Raw genomic sequence first — 27,883 nt, 5'->3', positions numbered from 1 at the left:
AAGAAAAAAAAAATGCCCATCCTGAGTCTTCCTAGGCGGTGCTCCTTCCCACAGCTGAGTGAGCATCAGCAGGTCAAGGAGAAGTCAGCCTTTGTCAGCCATAGTTTACACTCTCCCCAGGTTTATGGCTAAGACACATAATGAGCTCATCACACAGAAGCAGCCCCAATGAGTGCGTCAGCAATAAGTCAACAGTCTTAATGGAGGAATTAATAACAGGGAAGTGGATTAGATCAAGAATCAGTTAACAGACAGGAAAGATTAAGAGCCTAGTAAAATGCAAGGCCAAGAACTGCTCTCAGGCCACCTTCAGGTTCTGAGAGAGAAGCGCTCTCCCCTCTCCAAAGGCATGTGGGTGGGCGATGAACCAGAGAGTAACAATGGCTGAGCTGATGGGGGTCCCTGGAGGGACCAGGTAGCAGGGCTGAGCACAGAGGTGCTTAAAGCCAACCTGCTCCGGGAGCATCTTGATTCTTTGTTACAGCACTAAGTGCCTTTAAATAATCAGAGGCAGAGAAACGTGCAGGGGGCGGGAGGGGAGAGAGCAGGGAGGGGGAGAGAGAGAGCAGGAGGTACCCTGTGCAAACCCAGCTCCTACTGTGTCACTGGAGCTGTACCCATTGACCGCCGCCTTGCTGCTCAGCTCGATCATCTGGTGCAGCCGCAGCTTCCGGCAGTAGATGGAGGCCGCCTCAGGCTCCAAGGCTATGATGAGCTGCTCCGAGTTCTCGGGGGAGGCCAGGCCTGCCTGGAAGACAGAAGCAGAGGCTGGGACTCGGGCTTCCTGCGCAGGACCACTCCGAGGACGCCCATGCCTTGGGCTGACACCCTCACTCACGTTCTGCTTGTTTGGGAAACTCACTCCCAATTCACAGGCCTCTGCAGAGCTTAAATTGGGTGTGATTGGGTGCTAGGCCCCCGGCCAGGTACCCAAACACCACAGAATAGCCAAAGAAAACAAACAAGCACCCTTGGGAAACAAACGCAAGGCTCTCTGGGCCACAGAGTCTCCTGCATTTGGAGCTTGCTTAGCCCAGAACTGAGAAGCACGAAGGGGGAAAGGCCCCAAAACTTTGAAAACCATTACAGGAGGGAAGGTGGATGGTCTGTTTCCCATTACAATGGGCCACCGCTGGACCTCAGCTATGCGAGCATCTGATTTTGCTGTATGGGAACCTGAACTATTATCTCCAGAGCACCAGGAGGGTGAAAATTCCTCCAGGAGAAAGCGCCTGCTGGAATCCCACAGAGTCCCTCACTTTCTAGGGTGTAGGTCCAGAGGCAGCTGGCAGTGTCTTATTCAAAGTTTGTATCCCTTTAACAGCAGAAATGCTTCTCTCTGTGATATCTGGCTTGTTCTAGTCACAGTCCCTCCAGACCTTAAGAAGGGCCAGCGCAGGAGGCTCCAGGACCACCCTCCCGAGGTGCTCAGAGAAATGAGCCTGGCGTGGCCTCTAGCAGGTCCCTGCCACCTCTCACAGCCGTGAACTGGAGCACGAGGTCTCGCCTGCTCGTTGAAGCTGTTCGAGCCCACGGGGTTTCCTTAGTTGCCAGCACGATGGAAAACAGAAGCACGTTCCGTTGCCGTCAGCGCTGTGTTGCTGTCTTTGCTGCTGTTTCCTAGGGAACCCCAGAATGCTGCCCTCGTGCCGCACCCACTTTGGCGAAGGCCCCCATTCTACGGCAGGCCCGTGAGGTTAGTGGACTCGTCTTGTAGACCAGGGACGCAAGGTTGCCTAATGTCACACGTGCACAATGACCTCTCACCAGGAGGAGCCACCTCGAGTCACAGGCGGAAGGGGCTTAGGAGGTTAATTATTAGACAAGAAGGGGAGGAGGGTTCAGGTTAGAATATTAAAAATGCCTTTTGTCCAACTCCTTCACTTTATGCAGAAGGAAACCAAGGCCCAGAGAGGTAGGGTGACCAACCATCCTGGCGTTTCCTGGGACGGGAGACTTTCAGTGTTAAGATCAGGACAGTCTTAGGCTGAAAGGTATCCAACTGTAAGTGGCAGAGCCAGCCCAGGCCCAGGTCTTGAGCAGACCTGCTCTTTAATTGGTTCTCAGCTCTCCCGCTCTCAGGAACTCCAGGTACTGGGTGGGGCCCAGGCCTCCATCCTTTGAGAAAACTCCCCAGGGGCCTCTAATACTCCAGTAGTGCCTCCTCAACTGGTTGAAAGGCACAATCTCCTTACTAATTTACTCTGGGACAGCAATGCCTGTACCTGCAGTCATTAATTCTCCATAATTACTATACTCCAAACCAACCATTCTGTCGTAATGAGATATATCAGCAGGCGGGTGACTGAAGTCCCCACTTTGCCAATACCAAATGCCCCACGACAAGCGGCAGAACCCTTCTGGGAAGACCGACCTTTACAAAACCGGACTGGAACTGCGCACATGTCCTGCACCATCCACTGGGAACCCGCCCCCTTCCTGCCTAGTACCCTTGGCTGTCACCAACACAGGGGCAGCATCTATGCCCATCAGCTTGGTCGCTGGGTTGAAGAGGCCAGGTCTGCCCTTAGCTGACATGGGTCAACAGGCCACTGACACACATGTGTGACAAGATGTCCCCCTACTCCCTATTCAAGGGATTAAACGCCCCCCCCTCCAGCCTTGCATTCTCACAGGGTCACATGAGACATCCTTAGCCCAAAGACAGCGGAAGGGCACAGTGCACAATGAAAGAGGACAAGGGTTACACATGTGAAGTGCCACCAGGAATGGGGAAACCTCTGAAACTTAATCCCCAGGATCCCAGAAGAAGAAATCCCAAATAAAACCAAGAGGAGCCCCTTCTACAGAACAGCTCTCACGGATTGATTTTTTCCATCTTCGGGGGTTTGTAAAATCAAGGCCCTCCTAGAACAGAAGCTAAGAGGCCCAGCTCCCACAACACGGGGCGAGGAGGAAGGAAGGATGAGCAACGAAAGAGCTGGCCCTAAATGTACAAAACCCTCTTCCAAAGTTCAGATTGGAAAATATTTGGGGGGTGGGGCGAAGCAGAGTGCCACTGTGGCACCCAGGGACTCAGTGTGAAGGAGGAAAGGCCAAAGCTCTGCACACTCAAAAGGCTCATTACTCCCATCATGTCCCCCTAGGAGGTCAACCTGCCAGGCGGCTCCCACGTGGCAGTCCCAGAGCAACAAGGGCCTGAGCCGGGGAGTGGGGGATGGGAGGGCAGAAAGAGGAGCAGGAAATAAACACCCTCGTTCCTCTCTACACCTTACCTGAAGTTCTGGGCAGGAACTCTGATCTATGTGAAATATCTACGTGGAAAATCAAATCATGAAGTCCAGAGGAGTGAAGAGCCTTGAGTAAAATCATACAACTCGAGAGCATCTGAATGTGCCTGGTGCATGACTGACAGGATCCAGCAAGACATCCCACACTGGGACGTTCCCACATTCCAGAGACGTAAAAGACACTCAGGCTGACTCAGTGCCTGAGACAGCATGCCTGCACCCCTCAGGGGAAGCCTCTCATCCGTCCCTCCCCAGCTGGGCTGGCCTCAGCTCCACAGCAAAAGCTCTGAGTCATTTCCATGGGGTTCCCCATGGTACCTAGGAGAAGATGCAGATGGTGAGTGGAGGTGAAGGGGACCCCAAACCAGAGGGGAGGGGCCTGGCAGTGTCTGGGAGGCCTAGGACAAAGTACCACACTCCTTCGCTGAACCAGCCCCTGTCACACTCCCCAGTTAGGGCCAGGGGCCGTGTCCCCACCAGCAAACTCCCACAGAGGCCATAGCGGAGAGCTGAGGGGGAGAGGCCAGAGGAGGCGGGCTGGCTCTATGTAGATTCCATCTCCCCAGGAGGGGACCCAGAGCTACTTGGGGACTCCAAGAAAAGGAGGACATGCAAAAGAATCCGTCAGACTCTCAAAAGCCCAGATGTCGTTATCTCTGGGCAGAAGGATCCAGTGCCTGGCAGTGTAACCTTTGTTTCTATATAAACACTTAACAGTCTTCTCATCAGAAGCCCTCGGTCCTGGCAGCTGTCAGGAGACCTGAGGGTCTGTTGGCCTGGGATTAGGCCAAGGTCAACCAAAGCAGGAGCGCACTCTTTCCACTTTTGCTAATTGGGCCTCTGGAGCTGATATTTCCTGGCCGCTGTTCTGATGGACGTGCGCTCTCCCTCCAAGGGGGCCCGGCAGACCACTTAGTATACTGTCTCCAATGCTAGATCAATGCGGACACATCTAGCCTCTCCTGAAAGACGGGACATTTTCTAAGAGCAGCAGTCAGGTCTTCTTGCCTGTAGCACATAGTAGGTGCTCAGATGGCAGCTGCTGAATGAGTGAATCGACCATCCCTCCAGCCAGCCTCTATTGTGCAATTTCCTGGCCCTGGTCTCTGCAACACTGAACGAGAGCATTCTGCAGATGTGACCTGGGGATTTCACAAACAGAAAGTGTCTGAACCAAGACAGCGCTACCCCACTTGACTCCTCCACAAATCTGGGGCAGCAGGAGCACCCTCATAGTAGTTTTTTAGAGGGTCACAAGCTCAGGGGTGAGGAGGAGCAGGTGGGTGAGAAAACTGCACTCCAGGGAGCCCAGGGATGGGCGGGGCGTTTACACCAACTCCTGCCAGGGACTGTGTCCACAGTGGAGAAAAATGGCCAGAGGGGCCGAGTGCTCTGCTGGCCCAGCGTCAGGCTGCAAAGGGCTCCAGCTGAACTGGCTCTGGGTGTCATGAGGTTGCAGTTGGGTTTTTTCCTGATATGATTATTTTTTACTGCAGTTTGTTCTGAAGGGGAGAGAAGGGCAAGCTGTAACTCCATGTTAGATGAGATCATCATACGCAGGGCAACATCATTTATGTACCAGGTTTCTGGAACCTACAGGAGCTACACATTTGAGGCAAAATGTCTCTAGAAATAAACTGAACTGCTTCCTATCCACGATGCTCTCAAGACTCAGGGGGACCCTCTCCCGTTCTAGGTATTTTCTGAAGGTGTCAGAAGAGGGCTCAGCCGTTCTTTCTGCGACCATCTTTTCACTGAATGCCCCTAAAGGATCTAACGGTGTCCTGAGGCTGTGAATTATAAAAGGTAGAGATTGAACCCACTTTTCCCCCAAGCACTTGATACAAGAGGACTCTTTGGAGTTTCACAGATAAACTGTATCTGTATAAAGTGCTCTGCAGCCTTCAGAGAGAATCACACGTCTGAGTAGAGGCCCCAGAACCACCCACTCCATCCACATCCTGCTTCTCCCGTGGGAGATGCTGCCAGAGCCTCCTCTCCCTCTCTGCATCCAGGCCTCTTCCTCCTCCACCAGGCCGGGGGAAGGATAAAGCTCAGGCCCCAAGTGACTGTGCCATGAACTTGGGCTCAGGAGGCCTCCAAGAGGCCTGGAAGGAGGGGCTCCATTTCCCATATGAAGCAGGGTGCATGGGACTGGTTTCCCAGCTGCCCTGATGGAGTGCTGTTCCACCGCATCCTTCCAGCTCTTCTGTGCAAAGCCAGGCTGATGCGCGGCACCTTGGGTGGAAGGCTCGGTGGGCACTGTCAGATCTCAGAGGCTCGCTGGGCCAAGAATTGTGTGTTTTGCTCGGGTTCTGTATTAGTCAGGGTTCTCCAGAGAAGCAGAACCAGTAGGATGTACAGTCACGAGTCACTTAACGATGGGGATACATTCTGAGAAATGCATCCTTAGGTGATCTTCTCATTGTGGGAACATCATAGCGTGTACTTACACAAATCTAGATGGGATAGCCTACTACACACCCAGACTGTATGGTGCTAATCTTACGGGATCACCGTTGCATAGCAGTCCATCATGCACCGAAATGTCATTATGTGGCGCATGACTGTATGTATATAAAGAGATTTGTTATGAGGAACCGGCTCACACAACTATGTAGACCGACAAGTCCCAAGATCTGCAGCTGGCACGCTGGAGAACCAGGAGAGCTGATGGTATAGTTGGTTCCCTTGCCAGCAGGCTCAGGACCCAGGAAGAGCCAATGTTTCAGTTCAAGCCCAAAGACAGGAAAAAACCAATGTCCCAGTTTGAAGGCAAGCAGGGAGGAGGAATTCTCTCTTATTCTAGGGAGGTTCAGCCTTTCCTTCTATACAATTGTTCAACTGATTGGATGAGGCCCACCCACCTTAGGGAGAGCAATCTGTGGTAGTCAGTCAATCAACTTAAATGTTAATCTCATCCAAAAGCAACCTCACAGCAACACTAAGAATGACATTTGACCAAATAGCTGGGTACCCCTTGGCCCAGTCAAGTTTACAAATAAAGTTAACCCTCACAAGTGCGCATCTTTCTTATTCTGTATAATAAATGGGGAATGAGGAAGGAGAGTTGGAGAGATGCTAATTTTGACCACAGAATAAGAAGCTTCATTTCCATTTCGTCCTGGGGACTCTTCCAGAAGATAGGCTGAAGAGACCGCAGAGAAGTTGGCAAAGCAACTATGCTCCTAAGACTCCCTCTGCCCCTCTGCCAGAGCTACAAAAGCGTTCAACGAACGGCTCAGCTGCCAGCAACTTGAGAGCAGGGTCTATCTTGGTTACGAGGATATGAATCCAGCGCCTACCCCAGTCCTGGCATGCAGAAGGCCCCAGCGTAGGTTTGTTCAATGAATAAATGAATGAGTGAACAAAGAACGAGCGAATGGTCCCCGCCATCTTGAAATTCCTTCAGTGACTATACACTGAACACAAGTGTGAAACCAGAATTACAAAGGGCCCCAAATTAAGCTGCATAAGCTGCACCAGACAAAAGTTATATGGCATCAGAGGACAGGCCCGCCTGCAGCGTGTCTCCGGGCTTCAGAAAGTAAATTCCCCACGTCCATAAACACTGGTCACATCCGAGGACCTGCTAACCCCTCTAATCTCTGAGGTGCCCTTTTGATCCAGCCAAACCCCAGAGTACACCACACCCACTTCTGCCTGGTTTCCGGGGGAGGGCGGGGCCCAGTGTGAGGGGCCTCTCCCCCACCGGCTCAGAGAGGCAGTCCTTGGAGGAGCCGGCCCAGGGCTACAACAGCCCTAACAAATCTACCAGTCACTGCTCCTCTTTCCTTTTCAGGCTAAAAATAAGAGCTGACCCTTTTCTGGGTCACACGTTTGTTGCTGAAGTCTTCCTGTGGGCTGGAAAATGAGAGTCAAAACCATGAGTCTTGAGTATCCTTCCTGGGAAAAACTCCGATCACTGGGCTGTGTCCTTGTAGACAGCTGTGTTCCAGCGTCCCATCCTTAGATACTGCCTGAGGATGACACTACGGCAAAACTCCTGGATGCCCAGGGCTTCTGTGGACTGCTAAACTGCACTCGTATTTCTTCCATCTTAAAGAAGTCGCCTCTTTCTGCAACTTCACCCTCTTCCTTCATCCCCACAAAAACAAATCTATTTTTGGCAGATACATAGATGGAGCCAGATTCTCACGCTAAACAGAGGAAGGGGAGAGCAGAGGAGACAGCCTGGGGCAGGGGAGGGAAGAAAGGGAACAGAGGGAGAGTGAGGGGAGGGGACACTGCCCTCCCTTGAGCTCTACCTGCCACCTGGAGTGAAGCCCCAAGCATCGAGTACAATTCATGACATCAAGATGCCCACGGCCTTTTTATTATATCTGGTGCTCAGGGGTGATTTGCTGGGTGTTTTGAAAGGAAAGGTTTATACGTATGGGTACAAACTCAACGTCAGAGGTATGTCCCCTGGGAAAGGTGGCGGTCTTCTGAGAGGTGTGGCAGGGGTAAGGGGCCATCTATCACCCTGGTGACTTTCCCCAGGCCAGCTCAGGTTGTAGGCTCTGAAAACTGTCTCTCAATGCAAAGTGGACCCAGACCACAGAGTGGGCTTTCAATAAGGCAGGGGATTAAGTACAACTGGAGCCAGCTCTGTCCTGGGGATCAGAACAGCAGGACAGTACGGCCAGGCGTGCTTGCCATGAAGCAGACTCTCACGGGAGCCCCGTCATGGCACAAGTTGTCTGCCAACAGTGGGAAGGCTGGAGGCCATGAGGGTTTGTGGCACCAGCAGTGTCCCCCAGTGCCCACAAGGGATGGGCTGGCCATCGGCCCTGTGGAATGCTCTGTCTGGTGCCATGGTGACTTGCACACTCCTTAGCCATGCCACTGCCCTCATCCAGGAGGCTGCCACCACGCAGGTGTGGCAGCCCTCACCCCTCTCTGGGGTGACCATACCTGCTCCTGCCTTGCTCATAAGGTGCAATGTACAGAGCACAGTTGTCTTCCCTTTACTTCCCCACTGTGCTGTGCAGCTTTCAGCCTCCACACCAAGCTGGTCTGCCTGGGTCGTGGCCATTGGCTTTGTCTTTATTCCTTTCATATCCAAATATTCTTGTTTCCCAAGGCTTTTCCCTGAGGTTCTCACTTCCATTCACCCACGGAGAAATGTCTCTGAGCCCCAGTTTGAAATCCTAACCCCTGAGAATCTACAGTGGAAACATGCCCTGGAAACGTCTAAAGCCAGAAGGAAGACAGAGCCCAGCTCCTCCCCTCGTCAGTCTGACCCCTGTTCCTCCCCACCAAGGAAGCTGAGGAATGGGAAGGCTCTTGGTCCCCCGCCTGTGGGAGATCCCTCGCTTCCTCCCAAGGAGGTCTGTGAATGCTGGGGGACAACTGAGAGGGGCGACTGTCACCACCATGGGTATCTTGGACCCCCTCCCACCCCGGCACTCACCTGGTAGGCAGCTTGTCTCATGAACTGCTTGGCAGGCTGTTTCCAGATGGCAGGCACTGTGATGACCCATCTGACGTCAGAGTTCTCAAAGTCCGAACCCGCCTGGTCACTCAGCTCCTAAAGCCAAGGAAAATATAGCAGGTCAAGTAGACACAGCTGGTCCCTGAGGACATGGCCTGCTGAGGCTCCGCTGAGAGTCCAGGCTTCCTGGTCATGAACTCATGGGGCGTCTATTGCGCAGCCTCCTGAACTCACCAGTGTCAGAGAGCAAGGGTCTGTTTTCTGAATATTCAGCAAGCAGGGAGCTCCCAGCTCCTTCCACGCACTCAATGTGACTGCAGGCAGGAGGCAGGCAGATCAGAGGCCTTTGGCCACTTCCTAGTCACGTGACTTTGGGCATGTGACAACCTCTCAGCCCTCAGTTTCCTTACCTGTACAATGGGGATAATAATACCTAGCTCATAAGTTTGCTGGGAGGATTGATGACTTTCTGAGAGCTACATTTGCTGAGAGCGTCCTGTGTGTACCCTTGTTAACCACTTTGCCTACCTCGCCTTCATTAACCCAGTCAAGAATCCCATTAGGAAGGGGTTATAACTGTGCCCCTTTTGGTGAAAGACCTATACTCTGAAAACTATAAGACATTACTGAAAGAAATTAAGGAAGATATAAAGAGATGGAAAGATATTCCGTGCTCATGGGTTGGAAGAATAAACATAGTTAAAATGTCCATATTACCTAAAGCAATCTACAGATTCAAAGCAATCCCAATCAGAATCCCAATGACATTCTTCACAGAAAGAGAAAAAAGAATCCTAAAATTCATATGGGCAACCAAAGACCCTGAATAGCCAAAGCAATCCTGAGAAAAAAACAACAAAGCTGGAGGCATCATAATCCCTGCCTTCAAAATATACTATAGGGGCTGGCCCCGTGGCCAAGTGTTTAAGTTCTCACACTTCGCTTCAGCAGCCCAGGGTTTCACCAGTTCGGATCCTGGGAGCAGACATGGCACCGCTCATTAGTCCATGTTGAGGTGGCATCCCACATGCCACAAGTGGAAGGACCCACAACTAAAATGTACAACTATGTACTCAGGAGATTTGGGGAGAAAAAGCTATTAAAAAATAATTTTTAATATACTATAAAAAGCTATAGTAATCAAAACAGCATGGTACTGGTACAAAAACAGGCACACAGAACAATGGAACAGAATTGAAAGTCCAGAAATAAAACCGCAAATCTACAGACAGCTAATCTTTGACAAAGGAGCCAAGAACATACAATGGAGAAAGGAAAGTCTCTTCATTAAATGGTGTTGGGAAAACTGGACAGCCACAGGCAAAAGAATGAAAAAAGACCATTATCTTACACCATACACAAAAATTAACTCCACACAGATTAAAGACTTGAATGTAACACCTGAAACCATAAAACTTCTAAAAGAAAATATAGGCAGTACACTCTTTGACATCAGTCTTAGCAACATCTTTTTGAATACCATGTCCACTCAGGCAAGGGAAACAAAAGAGAAAATAAACAAATGGGACTACATCAGACTAAAAAGCTTCTGCACAGCAAAGGAAACCATCAACAAAATGAAAAGACATCCCACCAACTGGGAGAAAATATTTATAAATCATATATCCAACAAGGGGTTAATCTCCAAAATATATAAAGAACTCATACAACCCAACAACAAAAAAACAAACAACCCAACCAAAAATGGGCAGAGGATATGAACAGACATTTTTCCAAAGAAGACACAGAGATATCCAAAAGGCCCATGAAAAGATGTTAAATATCACTAATTGTTAGGAAAATGTAAATCAAAATTACAATGAGGGGCCGCCCCAGTGGCACAGCAGTTAAGTGAGCACATTCTGATTTGGGGGCCCAGGGTTTGCCGGTTCAGATCCCAGGTGTGGACATGGCACTGCATGCCAAGCCATGCTGTGGTAGGCGTCCCATGTATAAAGTAGAGGAAGATGGGCACAGATGTTAGCTCAGGGCCAGTCTTCCTCAGAAAAAAGAGGAGGATTGGCAGATGTTAGCTCAGGGCTAATCTTCCTCGAGACAAAAACAAACAAACAAAACTACAATGAGATATCATCTATGCCTGTTAGAATGGCTATAATTAATAAGACAAAAAAGAACAAATGTTGGAGAGGATGTAGAGAAAAGGGAACCCTTATGTACTGCTGGTGGGAATGTAAACTGGTACAGCCACTATGGAAAAGAGTATGGAGATTTCTCAAAAAATTAAAAATAGAAATCCATGAGCTCCAGCTATCCCACTACTGGGTATTTATCCAAAGAACATGAAATCAATAATTCAAAGAGATTTATGCACCCCTATGTTCACTGCAGCAATATTCACAAAGCCAAGACGTGGAAGCAACCCAAGTGGCCATAACACTTGGCTAAAGATGATGAATGGATAAAAATGATGCAGTATATATATACAATGGAATACTACTCAGTCATTAAAAAGGCAAAATCATCCCATTTGCAACAACATGGATGAACCTTGAGAGTATTATTTTAAATGAAGTAAGCCAGACAGAGAAAGACAAACACCCTACGATTTCACTCATTTGTGAAAGATAAACAAACTCATGGATAAAGAGAACAGATTAGTGGTTACCAGAGGGGAAGTGGGTGAAGGGGAGGGCAAAAGGGGTAAAGGGACACATATATATGGTGAAGGATAAAAATTAGACTATTGGTGGTGAGCATGATGCAGTCTATACAGAAACTAGCATATAATAATGTACACCTGAAATTACACAATGTCATAAACCAGTATGACCTCAATAAAATAATTGAAAAAATAAATAAATAATCGTGCAGATGGGAAACTAAGGCCTGGATACGTTCAATATCTTTTTGATGATTGCACAGCTCAAAAGTGACAGAGTCAAATTTTGGACCCAGACCCAGGTCTATCTTGACTCTGAAGACCAAGATCTTGACTAGATTGTTATGAGCGCCTGGCCACAGGAATGCTTGACAGCTGGTGGCAGTTGCTGTCCGAGTTGTCACTGTCCTCTACCTTACCACAAGCCCCAGCCCATCAGGGGAGTTTTCCCGGCAGGACGGGAAAGATGTGAAGGACATGGCCGAAGCAAGAACCACGCTGCCCTTGACCTTTGGTGAAGATTAAACCACATCAGTGGGGCCCCTGTGGATAAATGGGATGGGCTGAGGCGTCAGAGGTTTCCACCAGGTCCATGTGGCAAAATGTGTCTCTAGAATAGTTCTCAGACTCAATATTCCCATCTGTAAAATGGGCAGAATAAAACTAACCCACAGCGTTACTGGCAAGATTAAATGAGAACACACATGGTATGTCCGGCTCAGAGAAGACCTCTGATAAATGCTGGTTCCTTCCTCCACCGCCCCGCACCCCCGTCGCCACATTCACAGACAAGTCTGAAATCAAACCCAAACTCACACTAACACGCTTCCACATCACAGTCAGCTCTGGGGACACATTTCAGGAGATTACTACGCTGTCGATTTTTTTTTTCCTGACTGATGTCTTATTTTCCATGTTGTTTCAAAGAGTTTTCTTGGGACTGACCCACCCTCTCACTCAAATAACTTCCTTTTTGATCAGTAAACTTTATTTTCTCCCTTTAAAATTTTTTCATTTTTAATTGCGATAAAATACATGTCACATAAAATTTATCATTCTAACCATTTTTAAGTGTACAGCAGGAGTGTTAAGTATATTCAGTAAACTTTTTTTTTTAACATGTTTTTAAAAACTTGTCTCCTTTAGGCCAACATGAAATAGCCGTTTTTCTGTTTTTGTTTTTTATCCAGATTTCCCTGAAGGTCTGCACTGGACTTTAAAAGCAGGTGAGGGGCTGGCCTCCATGGCATATTGGTTAAGTTCAGTGCGCTCCACTCCAGTAGGTTGGGTTCACAGGTTCAGATCTCAGGCATGGACCTACACCACTTGTCAGTGGCCACGCTGAGGCAGCGACCCACATATAAAATAGAGGATGATTGGCACAGATGTTAGCTCACAGCAAATGTTCCTCAAGCAAAAAGAGGAAGATTTACAACAGATATTAGCTCAGGGCTAATCTTCCTCAGCAAAAAATAAATAAATAAAAGCTGTAAGCGCATGCTGTGAGCTGGGAAGGACTCTAAGCATGACACCTCTAACCATCCAGGCTATTTTAAACTCTCGAAACGGAAAAGGCTCACAGTATGACTGATGGGCTTCTGCAGCTGTATGGAAAGTTGTTTAGATAAGCTGTTTGCTCACCGGGTGAGGGAGAGCAGCTTGGAAGGCAAAGGAACCTGGCATTGAGTGAATACCTCATGTCAGGCACTCTCACTGCTTCCCTCGAGAAAGACGAGACTGCGTCATGTCTGTGATTTCTGAGCTATTCTACTGTAGCTTATTCTGGTCCAACAGGCAATAATCCCCTCCTCTGAATCCATTTGTCCCTCGAATATGAGCCAGCTGTCTTGTCAAGAGCCTAGTTCCTATGCATCTCCTCAAACAGTTTTTCTTCACAGAATTTCTTCACAACATGTTCCCTGCTGGGAGAAGGTGCTAGCAGGTTCCTGGAGCCTCTGGCTGAGCTGACATGTCTGGGACCACTCACCCACCTGTGCCCCTGCTTGACCTTCAGCCCCCTCCACCTCCTCCCTCCCCTTCTGAGATGGGCTGTTCACTCCTTTCCTCTTGGCCAACTTGAAACACGCTCCCATGTCGTGGCTTTCTCAAGTCCTAAATCTCCCCCGACTCCCCATGGCTCCTCCTCTTAATCCAGAAGCCACCCCACCCCCCCAGGACTCTGCCTCCCTCTGCTCCTTCATCTTTCTCAGACTTGCCACATGTGGTACAGGCAGACAGGCCTTCACACAGCCACCTAGGCCACTGGGTACTGAGCCCATCCCTCTGGGATCCTTGCTTTTCAGGCTGACAGAGGCCACCTCTCTGAGCGCCTCCTCTTATGCTTTGCTGCCACCTGGAACAATGGCGCTCTCCCCTTCTCCAGGTCCCAGAGGCTTTACTGAGCTCCTGCCTTCGGTTGGTCCCCGTCTTCCTGACAGTGAACCCAGCCCCCTCTCTTCCACTTCCTTTCTTTCAGCCCTCTCCCCTCTCCCTTTCTGGTGAAAGAATTTTTTCCTAGGACCCACTTCTTCCCTTCCTCTTCCCCCCTCTCTCTCTCCTTGGTTTCCACGTTCCCCAAATGACCCCACTGTTCTCCGCGTCTCAGAACCTCACCCTCAGCCCTCAGACAAACCTGCTTCAGCATCTGAGTCAGCAGCTTCCTCATGGCTTTCCCCCACCCTACAGTCCCCAGGACACTGTGGTCTCCCTCCCTCTAACACCATCCTGTGGCCATGGCGTTCCCCACTAGAAATCCTTTGATGGCTTCCCATTGCCCGTGGAGCTCCTTAGCCTGGCATTTGCGGGTCTGCACAATCTCGTCCCGAACACACTGCTCCCACTCTATCTCCAGCCTTGCCCTTCTCCCACGCCAAACTGCCTGCTCTCCACAATGCTGGCTGTTTTCTTTCCCCCGAGCTGTTCCTGTGCCCTTCCAGTTGCTGCCTGTGAGAGGCCCCCAGTCTACCTCCTCCAGGGAGCCATCCCTGCTGCTGCCCGTTGGGCAGAACCTCTGCCTTTACCAAACACTGAACACCCACAGTTACCCCCTCACGACACCGACCCACTGACTGCACACTCCTTCATGCTGTGTTCATTTCTACGCCGTCAGAACTCATGTAGGATCTGGCACCTAAAAAGTACTCCAAAAAGAAGAAGGTATTTGAGTGGATGAAAGCAGTATTACGTTCTCCTTCCTTATCTCCCTCTAGCCCTATTTCTAAGATTCTCATCTATTCTATTCTATTTTAGAATTCACTAAATTTCTTCGAGTGATCGCATAATACAGAATGCTTCCAAAGTTCTCAATTCTTTTTTGGGAGAAAAAAGGATAAAGCTCCATCCACGAGCCTCTTTAATCATCTGGTTTACACCCATGCGTCTCCACGCCCCCGGGAGGAGACACGGACAGGACAGCCACATTCCACTTCGAAATTAGCTGTTTTCCACATGCTGGGCCATCACTGCTCAAACCTTTGCAAGGGTGACCCGAGGGGGTCACACATGAGCTTCTTCCGTGGGGTCTGGTGGGAGCGTGGAGGAGGAGGATAGACAGCAGCCACCATTTCCCAAGTGTCCACTCTGTGCCAGGCCCCGAGGGAGGCACTTCATGTGTAAATCTCATTTAATAGCAAACGACCCTCAAGGTGCGGTTACCTGCCCCAGGTTAGGAGCGGGGGTATCGGAGAGATTAAGCACCTCACCCAGGATCACACAGCTGCCGTGTGTGCCTCCTGCCTTTCTTTCTTACTGTTTTTTTTTTCTGAGATATAATTTCCATAAAATTCACCTTTTTAAAGTGTACAATTCAGTGGGTTTTAGGCTATTCACAAGCTTGTGCCACCATCACCCCTATCTAATTTCATGACCCCGGAAAGAAAGCCATACCCTGTAGCAGTCACTCCTCATTCCCTCAGCCCCCAACAACCACTAATCTACTTTCTCTCTCTATGGATTTGCCTGTTCTGGACATTTCATACAAACGGAATCACACAGTATGTGGCCTTTTTATCTCACTTCTTTTATTTAGCATAATGTTTTGAAGGTTCATCCATGTGTCAGTAGGTCACTCCTTTGTATAGTTATATGGATAGACTCCATTTAGTTACCCATTCATCCACCGATGGGCATTTGGGGTTTCTCTGCTTTTTAGTTATTGTGAATGGTGCTGCTATAAACATTCATAGACAAGTTTTTCTGTGAATATACATTTTCATTTCTCTTAGGGATGTACCTAGGAGTGGGGTTGCTGGGTCACAGGGTAACTCTGTGTTTAACCTTCGAAGGACCTGCCTGCCTGTTTTCCACAGCAGCTGCACTGTTTTCCATTCCCGCCAGCGGTGCATGAGGGCACATCCTGCTTTCTGAGTGCAGAGCCCCACCCTCTGGCCCTCGAGGCTGGACCTGCTCCCCTCGTTGGCAGGTGCACCACCTCCTCCCACAGGTGCTGGCACGTGTCCTACCTTCAGTGCCTGCTCCTTAAAGTACTGCAGGGCATAAGCAAAGATTTCAAGGGCTTTGACGTTCTTGCCGTTTGCTGCCGTCAGGTCTGTATCCATGGTGAGGTCCTGGTAGGAGGAGAAGGATGAAAGAGTTAGGAGACAAAGGAGGGACATGCCCTCTGGCTTTGGGAACTGCTACTTGGAGATTTGGGGAACCCAGTGGGCCATATTTGTGTTTCCCGATGTTTAAGGGGCAGAATAGGATGGCGTGTCCCCCAAAATGGGCCTGGCAGCACTGTCCCCTTATGTGTAGGAAGGCCTGGCTGTTCCCTGGCAGCTCCACCTTCACTTCTCCCTCCTTTTCTCCCTCCCTCTTTTTCTCTCTCTCTCCTGGATCCTCTGGGAGTGAAGTTTGGGGGCAGCAACAGAGCCCAGGAAGAGAGAAAAGGCAGGCGCCACTCCCGATGCAATTTACATACTGTTTCCACACGCGGACACACATGGTCACCCTTGGGAGTCCCCCTAATGGAGGCCTAAATAATCATGCCAACTCACTGACGTGCATGATGCTAAACAGACGTCAAGCTTTCACTCTTCAATGAGCTGCCAACCAAGTCACCAAAATAGAAGAGCTCCTATTTTAAGGCTTGTGCTGGCTAATCCGCTGGGAGCCCAGCATCCCTGCCTCCCTTCTTCTGCCAGAAGATAGGCAGTTGCTGAGTGCAGTCCTTGGGTGGAGGATGCTCTATGAGAGGCTGGATGGACTGAGGTCATTAAAAAATGAAAAGTCCCCGTAGGTTGGGGATGGGCAGAGGGCGGGAGCAAACATCAGAAGGAAGCCCCCAAGTTTCCCAGAATCAACGGGCTCATTACTACCAGGAAAACAATCAGTGAGGCCTCCAGCTTGAGCCAGACTGGCGAATCAGTCTTTGCCTTTGGAGCGTGAGGGGCATCAGGCTGCTAAACCAGCCTTGAGGAGCCTGTCAGTTGTCCTGACCCATCCATACAAGCTCACTCCTCCCAACCAGCCACCTCCCACCCCTGGTGCTCACAAAGACACCCCAGCTTTGGGGCGATGGCTCCCAGGCTCAGAAAGATGGTCAAGCACCAGGAAGAAAGCCATGGGCTCAGAATTGAAAAATTCCAACTGAAAAAAATTCCTGTGCTTCCACCTGTGCAAGACTGCTTTTTGGCATGGAATCCCATCAGGTGAAATGGGAAGGGTGCATTTCTAGCAGAAGTCAGTCCACTTCAGAAAGAGACAACCACACTGATAAGCACAGAGCCTTGGAAGGCAGGGTGCTGGCTGCTGGGCTTCCATTAACATTTGTTTTGTCATCTGCCAACACTTAATAGCAAATAAAAGCAATAATAATAGGAGCTAGCAACTGACTAGAACTTACTAAGAATCAGCATGGTTCTAAGAGCTTGGTGTATTTTCCTTCCTTTAATCCTTACAACATCCCCATGAAGAAGGCTTTATCAGTGTCTTCATTTTACGGATAAGGTAAAACAAGGCAAGCAGAGGTTAAGTGACTTGGATTAAGTATCTCGAAGGTGGCAGGGGCAGCATTTAAACCCAGGTCGTCTGGCCCCAGAGTCCATGGTGCTAATCACTATTGCCATCCTGAATCTCTAAATACTGAGAGTTAAAGAAAATTTAAGGGATAAAATGGTTAAATTGAAAAAATTCTATCCTCCAGCCCAAGCTTTTCCATGAAGCTTACGGAGGGGGCTTGCCTGGTTTAGACATCTTACAGAACACAGGCTGGGAGCATAGCTGCTTTGGGGGCTGGACCTCCACTTATTGGGGCCCTGATTTCCTGAGCTACCCCTCCCCACATAAAGGGTTAATGGGCCAGTTGTTACTAGTTGTTACTTCCAAACTGGTTACTTAAGAGCCACTGCCCTGGGCCTACCAAATGCTCCCAGCCCCCTGGTCCCTCCTTCAGGATCCCCGATCTCCCAACAATCCAGCACCTGGAGGGGTACCTCCTGGCCCAGCAGGGAGCCCCCAGCCTCCTAGGCCTGTGTTCCAGCCCGTGTCCACTCCGATCGGTCAGTTTCCAAGCCAAACAAGCTGTTAAATATTCTGAATATCTCCCTGCCCACGTGTACATCAGAGAGTGCTGTGTATTCCACAAAAGGGTTGTGTGCTCCACGCTGTTTCTAAAATCAGGGTAAATGGACATTACTTTCTGCTCGGGAGAAACCTGAGGGCCCCCTGGTTGGAAAGATCCCTGACCCTCCCCCCTCCCCAAGGCTGGAAGAACCTAGGCTCTCTAATGTGGAGGACTTGGGGCCAAGGAGAGGCTCACTTACCCCAGTGGTATGCAGCTTCATCTTGAACTTCTCCAGGTATAGCCACTGCTTGGCCTCGTTGGGATCCAGGTCGTGGTAAAAGTCCCTGGCAGCGTACCCAAAGCTGTGGAATTTCCTCTCGGGAGTCAACAAGATGGTGGTCGGAGTCTTCTGGTTGGACACCCCGGGGTCCCCTCCTTCCCATCGCCTGCCACCAAGGAAAGGCAGAGGTTATGGGACCTTCTTTCACAATCCCAGTTCAGGCAGCATGGACTTGAGCACCTACTGTGTGCAAGACTGTTACAGATGTGCACGCACACAGTAGCTACTGCACACGCACTCTGGTTCAGTGGGTTGAGTAGCAACTGGAGACAGAACTTCAGTTAAAAAAAAAAAGAAAGGTGCAGGTGCCAGGTTCTTGCTCAGTAACAAGGTCTGCCTGATCCCCTCACTCAGCATTTACTGAGCATTTGAGGGCCAGGTACTGGTGACAGAGACGAAACATTCATGTCTCTGCCTTCAAACAATTGACAACCTAGCAGGTAATGGGTTTTTTTCTTTTTTTGGTTTTTTAATTTCCAAGTGCTCAACAGCAGACATAGTGCTGGTTTGAATCTTCTTGGAAACAAAATAGGGTATAAACACATAAACACCTGCCTTATCAGACAGGAATGAGGGATCAGAGATGGCAGAGGCGCCAGCTGTGGGGTGGAGGAAGAACGCAGGGCTCAGGAGAGACTTGAAGGAGTGACAGACAAGTGGGGAAAGGACAATGCAGGCTGCTCAGAGGTGGGCAAGCACAGAGCATGTACGGGATATGCTAAGTGACTGTGCAGGTTAAAGAAAGAGTAAGTGGGAAGAGTGACTGTGTAAATGGGAAGTGTGAGAAATGAGATTGCGAGGGTGGTTGGTACCAGGCTGAGGAGAACCCTGAGAGATTTAATCAGGGACTAACGGGGAGCCACTAAAGGTTTTAGAGCAGGGGCATGGCAGAGTCAGAGCTGCTGTTGCGCAGAGGAAACTATACTAGAGGGAGGGAGACACAGGAAGCCAGGAGGCTGAGGAGGAGGCTCAGGCCTCCCCTGGGAGCAGAAGTGAGAGAGCTCACACAAGGGTAGAGAGCCAACGAAGAAAGAGGAGGGATGAGGTGGGGACAAGCCGTCCAGAGGGTGAATCTAGCCAAATGGCCATGGTGGTGAGCAGGAGCCGAGGCCCCAGAGGTTCAAGCTTGGGAGCCTATGGGGAAGAGTGCCCCTCACAGAAAGCAGGAGCCCTGGCCAAGAAGGAGGCTGGAGGGGGACATGGGGAGCTCCATCTGAACGCGCTGCCACTGAGCTCCCGGGGAAGGGGACTGAAGACGCAAGCCTGAGCTCACAAAGAGATGCAGGCAGGAAACAGACCTGGGCGCCTCCATACTGGGGCGACAGTCACAGCGACAAGGTGGCATGAGAGCTCTGACAGGAACAGTCCTGCATATCTCTATGCTGAAGAGGGGCCAGAGAGGGGAGAGGTGGGGACAGACAGACAGGCAGACAAAGAGGCAGATGCAATGAGATTACATCTGGAACTGATGGGAGGGGCAATGAAGCAGGGCAGGAGGTAGGTGAGCCCCAGAGAAGCTTCCTTCCTTCTCTCAGATAGAAAGAAGGAGTAAAGGAAGGAGGGTGGAGAGGGTAGGTGACTCAAGGCTTCGCCCATCCCTGGGGCCATGGCAGAGAAGCCATGCCGCCAAGAGGCCAGGATGCTCTCTGCTCCAGTCCTGCCACTTCACCATGCCACCCCTACAAGCATTCTCTGATAGAGACACAGTACATGAGGGGAACCACACCTCTCTCCCTGGCCCACCTCAGGAGGCGGCTGCACTCCTGGCAGAGTCTACACCTGCTCCCAACACTGCATTCTTAAGCTTCAGTGGGACCATCACAGTCCGGATGGAGAGCCAACCTCCACCTAGATCTGCAGTGCAGATGGGTCTGGAGCCGTCCCTGGCCAGTTTCTCAGTCAACGTCATCAGGATGCAGGCTTCTACTCATGGAGCCAAAGTCCCCGTGGAGACCCCACTGAGACACGGGGAGGGTCACCATCCCAGGCAGACACAGGGTGCCTGGGCCAGGGGTGCACTCCACACACAACCTTTCACAAATGGACTTTCCATTACTATGAGCACTGACATGTTCAGTAGGTAAAGAACCTCCTGAGTTTTTTCCCTTCAAATTTCTATTCCTTCATCCCTATTTAAATACAAAAAAATTAAACTTTCTCATTCATAACTTTGTCAGTTTCTACCATGGTTATGTTGATATGTTCTGACTGAACTAAAATTCAGGTAGAACCTCCCTCCAAAATCTCTACAGTCATGAAGAGAACGTCTCTGGAGCCCTGAGCTCTGCTGATGCTTTGTGAGGATTCCTCACAAGCAAGTTCAACATTATTTCTGCTTTTCTTTTTTTTCCAATTTTCATTGCATGACTATCTCTTGGAAATAACATTTCTTAAAACTACATAAAAGCGAATAAACATGGATTCTAGCTTTTAACATTGTGCTCTTCTCCATCCAGGGATTACATCTTGCGGGATGGCAGAGCAGACCCTCACAGCATCTGTCTAGCTCAGCAGAGGCAGAATCCTGGTGGGGACTGAACACCAAGGACTATGCCATCACCAGCGTTCTCCACTAGAACCGGCTTTTCATTATTTCCTGATGAGATGACACCCAGGGGTCTCTGCAGCCTCTTGGGACATCCAGTTTTCCAGAGGAAAGGCAGGGCCTACACCAAGACTGGGGTGGGGACCACTTTTATTAAGACTTATGCTTTAAATAGCACTCTATAAAAATGCACAAGAGGGCTGGCCTGGTGGCGTCGTGGTTAAGTTCACATGCTCTGCTTCGGCAGCCTGGTGTTTGCAGGTTCGGATCCCAGGTGCGGACCTAGCACTGCTGGTCAAGCTACGCTGTGGCAGCATCCCACGTGAAATAGAAGAAGATTGGCACAGATGTTAGCTCAGGGCCAAGCTTCCTTATCAAAAGAAAAAAAAAAAAGCACAAGATCTGGCTCTGGGAGTGATAAGTAAATTGCACAGTTACCAGCTGAAGGAAGTACAAAGCCAATCAGAATGCATCTTCAGAGCCACCCCTGGATTTGGAAATCGGGGTGATAAATCCCTGGCTCCCAAAGCTTTGAGGGGCACAGACTCTGCAGGAAGGCCATGCACGGGGGAGCCGGCACTGGTACCAGGATAGACCAGAGTCCTCGCAGACAGTCGATCACGTGTGGAAGGGGTGGATGTGAGGGCGAGCTCGGCTGCATGGGGTTGGGCAGGTGCGGAGTGTCCCCAGCTCAGAGTGCGTCCCAGGAGACCCAGGGCAACCTCAGGGTGACCCTTTAGGTTCACTTGGCTGAAATCCATCCCACGCCGCTTTTTCTCAGGCATGATGCTTTCTGCTTCTACTGTCATCTCATGACTTGTCTTCACTTGGAAGAATCAGCACCTCCCCTGCTTGCATTTTATTATGTGCTTGCACATGACAGGAAATCTCATTTCATTTGCACACACATTCTGTGAGGCAGGTACTATCATTATCCCCATTTCACAGATGAGGAAACTGAGGTTTAGAAGGTTCAGCAATTGCCTCAGGTCACATAGTAAGTGGCCAAGCCAGCGCCTGGAAATCCTCCATCACAGATACCCTCTAAGTCGGCACCTCTTGCCCAAGCCGCCCGCTGGAATTACCCAGGCCACGTTTCAAACATACTGCCCAGGCCCTTCCCCAGATCAACTAAGAATAAACCAAAACTTTTACAGACCAGGAACCTGGAGCCCAGAGATCAGAAGTGGCTTTCCCAAAGTGGTACCATGCGTTTGGTATGAGCTGGGCCAGAGCCCAGGACCCGCCACTCACCTGCTCATGGAACTAATCCCTCCCCTCCCCCAGGCCCACCCCGAAGTCTCCATAGGCACGGTGACTGGCGCCAGCACATGCCCCTGCCCGCCCACAGCTCTCACCTCATCACGTGGATGCACTCTGGCTCCTTGGTGAAGCTGTAGGCATAGCCACTGGATGTGGTCCCAAAGTCAATGGCCACTACCACGAGAAACGTCTGCTGCTCCGAGACATTCGAGTCGGCATCATTCTGCAGATACACCAAGTGAGGGGAGGTGGTGGGGGTAGCCAAGCCTGGCTTTCAGGAAGACACCCCAGGTGGTTCCACCCTGCCCAGCTGTGCACCCACTGCAGACAGAAGGACATCCCACGTTCTGGCTCAAGTCTGCCACATGGTGAGCCCTAGGGAGAGGGCAGGCTAGCCTCAGCCCCCATTTGAGCGGCTCAGGGAGAAATGGAGGTGCCCCATACATGGAGGACCAGGCTGACCTGGGCGAGGACACCCGCCTACAGCTCACCTACCACTCCCTTGATCAACTGTGCATGAACGTGGCTAATTAGGGAAATTCTACCATCAGGGCCAGAAGCCCAGTGGTTCTCTGACTGACACAATCTTCCCCTCGCTGCCCTCCCCAAGTCCCTGTGCAGACCTCCAGACTTTGCCCAAAACACTCTGCCAGCTGTGCCCTGTGCGTCTGCCAGGTGACCACTCCATCTGCTCGGGCATGTCACGCACAGGAGCAGGGCTCGGCATCCGGGGGACCCTGGCCAGTCCTGTCATAACCAGCCAGGTGAGTCCTGTCCCTTCGGGGACCCAGAGCTTCTCCTCATCTGTCAAATGACTGGGTCAGGCCATTCCAAGTTTCTATACCTTTTTTTTTCTTTTTTAAGAGGTATAGACTTTATTTTTGACATCCATAGAACTTCAAATTATAAACCAACAAATACTGGATTTGAAGTGTATTAGTTAGAGCAGGTGGGGAGAACCCCAGCCACCTGACCTCCCCTCACACTGCCCCCCAGCCCCACACACCCCAAGGCGACCCTGAAGCTCTTACAGGGAACCCTCGGGGAGTGGAGTCTGAAAACCACAGGATCTGGCCGTGGGTGACCAAGACTCCCAGTTATCCCAGAATTGAGGGAGTTCCAGGTTGCAGGGCTTTTGTGTAAACCCAGACAATTCTGGGAAAACCAGGACCAGCTGGCACCCCTGCCTAGTGATGGTTCCCAAGTCCTCCTCAGTAGGGTCTTCTCTGGGGATCTGAGCAGCTCCTGCAAAGCTGCCCTTTCCTCCAGGTACTTTTCTCATGTAAGTGCCTTGAACAGCTGCCCCACGATACCCATCTTTTCAGTGCGGGGTGAGGTGGGAGCCAGAGCCCAGTCTCCAGCCCCCTCACTCTCAGGTCCTCTCTCCCAGGCAAGCTGTTGCAAAAGCAATTACACAGCCACAGGCCTTTGGACACGGCAGTTAACTACAGTCGAAAAGGCGCTGCATTTCACTGGTGCATTTCACGGGTCAGATGTGGCATGCTTCCAGGATGCTCAAGGCTCCGAGCCCTGAATCTTTAAAGGGCTGCTCCTACCCTTCCTGCTCATGGTACCCACTCAGGCCAATGGCTCCAGAAGCACACACAGAAAGCCTTTTCAGGCTCCGAGCGGGGCAGGGACTTGGCTGGGCTCACATGGCTAGAAGCAGAACAATTTAATCTCCACCCATAAACAAGAGGGGCTGCCCAGCAGCCTGTCATGTGACAGCAGACCCAAGAAAGCAAAGGTAATCAGCACACACCCTCCCACACACACATATACATATCTCTTACCACAACATGGGAAGGGGACAGAGGCGTTATTCCTGTGTCCCCTAGACTCCGGGCTGGAGATGAATATGCAGATGTGGGGGCCGTTTCTGAAAGGAAAGACAAAGTACACTCCTCAGAAAGGGTACCGGCTGACCCAGGGGCAGAAAGGAGGGCTGCGGGGCTTCGCTCCCACAGACACTGTTGCCTTGGGAAAGCCGGCCAACGCGGTGGGCAAGGCTGAATCCCAGCCTTAAAGGGAGGCTGTCTGCTCCGGCACCCCCTTTAAATTTAGTATTGAAAACTTGACCAGATGAGACATTCCTTTTCTCCCAGTGACCACGAGGCCTCTCACTAGGTCCCGCCCAACTCCCACTCAGCAGAGATGCTGCCCAATCCCCAGATGGCCTCAGCTCCTGGCTCGTGCCCTCTGTAGAACCAGTTCTTAACACAGGCAGCATTATGGACTAGAGGAACCTCCAGCCACCTGAGATGATGTGCAAATTTTTGCTTGCACTTTCTTGGTTCCCAAAGATTAAATCAAAGATGAACAACCCCTATTGTAGAAATATAGGACATGAGTGCAACTTCCAGAAAGAAGTTCCTTGCTTAGTGGAAGCAACACCTCCTCCCTCCCTCTGGCATGAGGCCCTCCCAGAACCTGGGGAGCTCACCTCTCTTCATTGATACTGAAGGTTTTTGAGATTCAATAAGAAAAACAGGTAGGTTTGCATTTCTGGACCCCACAGACGGGGTCGCACAACAGACACAAAGCCAAAGCGGAGAAGGACCGACAACAAAGCGGCGTGAACATCATTCTGTTGATCGCCCTGCTGTTCTTTGCAATTATTTGGGCACAGACATTTGTTCTGAAACCATGCAGAGCCGAGTGGCTCTCCCCCGGAATGAGTCCCCAGGGAGAAGTCACACTGTCCCTGGTCAGTGCTGGAAGCTCCACACTGCCCTCCCTGCCCACTGCCCAGGATGGGCAGGGCCAGCAGAGTAGCAGAGCAAGGACTGAGGCTCCCACTGCAGAGATGATGGCCAGACCCCAGGCACCCACAAATACCAAGTGCCATCTGGAGTGCCCTGTAACTACTGATCCATTGAGTACACAGCCTAATACCTGGTAGGACAAAATTGGTAATTTGCTAAAACAATACTTGTGGCCCAGGAAACCCAGAGGGTGTGAGGTGTCTGAGAAAGGCCTGTTTGCTTCTAGGGGGGCACTGGGAGTGGCTCCTTCTGCCTCTGCTGCCAAATCACTTTGGTTAATCCCACGCACTCACTGGTTTTTTTCCTGCTCGGTGAGAATTCAAACAGCATCATTACAGTGGGTGCCAAACGGGTTGAGGAAATGAAATGAATCATGAAAGAGTGAACACAAAGCTTCAGATCTGCTCAGCCACCTCCCCTCCCTGCAGGCATATGGTCTCTCTCCTCCTGATGAGGCTCCATTCCAATCTTTAGGAGAAAGGTGCAGAAGCAAGTAAGTACAGAGGCAAAAAATCAATTTGCTGGGCAAAGGACTTAGACATTTCTCCAAAGATATAGAAATGGTCAACAAGCACATGAAAAGATGCTTAGCATCATCAGTCATTAGAGAAATGCAAATTAAAACCACTATGAGATACTGCTTCAGACCCCCTAGGATAGCTACAATAAAAAAAAAAAAATGGAAGTAACAAATGTTGGCAAGGATGTGCAGAAATTGGAACCCTTTTATATATCTGGTGGGAATGCAAAATGGTACAGCTGCTGTGGAAAACAGATTGGTGGTTCCTCAAAAAGTCAAATATAGAATTACCATATGACGCAGTAATCCCACTCCTACACATCTACCCCAAAGAACTGAAAACAAGGATTCAAACAGACACTTGCGTGTGCATGTTCATTGAAGCATTATTCACAATAGCCAAAAAGTGGAAACAACCCAAGTTCAGAAGATGTTCCAACAGATGAGTGGATAAACAAAATGTGGTATATCCATACAGTGGAATATTATTCAGCTGTAAAAAGGAGTAAAATTCTTATACATCTACAACACAGAAGAACCTAAAAAAAGTTATGCTAAGTGAAATAAGCTGGACACAAAAGGGCAAATATTATATAATGCCACTTATATGAAATATTTAGAATATGCAAATTCGTAGAGACAGAAAGTAGATTAGAGGTTAGTAGGGGCTGGGGTGGAGGAGGAATGGAGAATGCAAAGTTTCTGTTCTGGGTGATGAAAAAATTTTGGAAATAGATAGTGGTGATGGTTGCACAACTGTGAATGTAATTAATGCCACTGATTTGTATACTTAAAAATGGTTAAAATGGCAAATTTTGTTATACAGACTTTTCCACAATAAAAAAAAATTATTAAAAAATACAACTTGCTCATCTGAGAGGTGAAGCATTTTCCAATTCCTGCTAGTACCCATAGCCCAGTGCTCCCGAGAAGAGAACAGAGACGCAAGCCTGGCTCCTGGACCAGCCAGCTAAACTCCACCTTCTTTGCTAATCTCCCAGCACAAGGGCACCCCCTTCCATAAAAGCAGGGAGAATTCAGCCTCTCCAATAGGGGGCCCCGCTGGATGGTCCTTTCCACCTGTTGGCAAGTCATCTGCCCTGCCCACAGTGCCTTGGGCAGCCTGCAGAGCGATGCCATCCTGCACTGGGAGCCACCCTCTCTCCACCTGCTACCTGGAAGGCCTGCGGCCATGTGTCCACATTTGCACAGAAGGTCTTGGAAGAAACCAAATGTCTAATTGCCCAGAAAATCTGGTGTTGGCAATTAGCAAACAAGCTATTATCTGCAGACAAACCGTCCACCCCGCTGTCTGCTTGGTTCTAATTATCCCATCACTCAGCCCTTCTCAGAGAATGTCCCACGGACTTGCAAAATAGCATGCGCTGGGCCACACACTGAACACATGCCTCTGGCCCCCAGAGGACTCCAGGATACGTGAGGGGAAAAACCAAAGATTTTTCTTGGTTCTCCCTGTTTCTCCCTCACTGTTTGCCTCTGGTTCAGTACAAAATAAATCATTTCACTTGCTGATCACTCTGCCAGGCCTAGAGGCAATTGAACTTCACAGGCTTTCTCCATCAGAAATTAAAATACAGCTGTACTGTGCAATGATTTAAAACTGATCTGCATAGAAGGTATGGAGTAACATTTTTATAGATATGTGCATATCATGCACGCCCACATCTATAGCTCTATATAGTCCCAAATCAAAGAGAATTCACCAGTTAATGTGCATCAGTCCAGCACAGGAATATAGAAAGCCTATAGTGACAACTTTGCTCTCAAGCTAATACTTCTTTATTTAACTATTTAGGACATCAAAGTGGTGCTCAAAAATTCTTGAGGACAAGAATATGGAAATGTCTACTTTATCCCCTGAGGGGTGTGGGAAGTTTCTGGAGTGCTAATAGTCTCAACAAGGTTTGAGAGGTTTCATTCAAAAGGAAGTGATTACGAATAAACACACGGGTCAATGGAATATGATCTATTGAGCAATGGATATTTGACATTTACAAGCCAACAGACAACAGGAGAGAGTTGATATATGGCATGTCTATATATAAAAGGTACATGCTGTGTGTCCTGGCTACCAATTATACATAGGCCGTTTTGCACAGTGAGAAATACCAACTGTCCTTACTTGTGCCCTGTCTATGCTTCTCTGTAAAGCCAGTACAATCACATCTGCCCCATGACTATTGCCACTTACGTGACAGTCCAGTGCAGTACACACAGGGTGACTTGGGCACATCGAGAACAGAAGAGAAAGGCAAAGCTAAAAGCCTGACAAGAATAGAGATTTTTAGAGTGCAGGCTTGGAAGAGAGAAAGGAAGCTGATGAAAAGAAAATTGAGACCCGTCTGTGCAGGCAGGGAGAGAGGCTGGTCAAAGCGAGATTAAAGAAAAACGCTTTACCAGGAAATGTAGTCAAGGGCAGAGCCGAGGGATCTGTAAGTTTTAAGAAATACCAACTCTACTGTCCCAACCAGATTAAACAGACACTCGAAGCATCTTCCATTTCAACTACTAAGTTACCATGAAATGCAGTAACACAGAGGGATCTGACGATTTCACATCACAGAATCGGAAAAACACTGAACATGTCAAGAACGCAAACTATCAGCCACAGAACCACGG

The 27,883-nt window shown here is 49.7% G+C and overlaps 1 protein-coding gene across 6 annotated transcripts in view; it reads right to left on the bottom strand.

The window, feature by feature from the left end:
* The window catches only part of HSPA12A (heat shock protein family A (Hsp70) member 12A), a 168,463-nt gene that overhangs the window by 13,014 nt on the left and 127,566 nt on the right, over window positions 1-27,883 (bottom strand). For all 6 annotated transcript variants that reach the window (XM_044750171.2, XM_044750177.2, XM_044750172.2 and 3 more), the window contains 6 exons: window positions 23,752-23,837; window positions 22,054-22,181; window positions 18,070-18,256; window positions 15,769-15,873; window positions 8,668-8,784; window positions 577-748 (listed from right to left, as the gene is read on the bottom strand). In XM_044750171.2, the coding sequence (XP_044606106.1) occupies window positions 577-748; window positions 8,668-8,784; window positions 15,769-15,873; window positions 18,070-18,256; window positions 22,054-22,181; window positions 23,752-23,837 (795 nt within the window). The remainder of the gene's footprint in view (window positions 1-576; window positions 749-8,667; window positions 8,785-15,768; window positions 15,874-18,069; window positions 18,257-22,053; window positions 22,182-23,751; window positions 23,838-27,883) is intronic.

The sequence above is a fragment of the Equus asinus genome, chromosome 2 (genome assembly GCF_041296235.1).
Source record: "Equus asinus isolate D_3611 breed Donkey chromosome 2, EquAss-T2T_v2, whole genome shotgun sequence".
Classification (NCBI taxonomy): Eukaryota; Metazoa; Chordata; class Mammalia; order Perissodactyla; family Equidae; genus Equus; species Equus asinus.
Note: the sequence above shows the minus strand (reverse complement) of the source record. Positions and strands in the feature narration are given on the sequence as shown.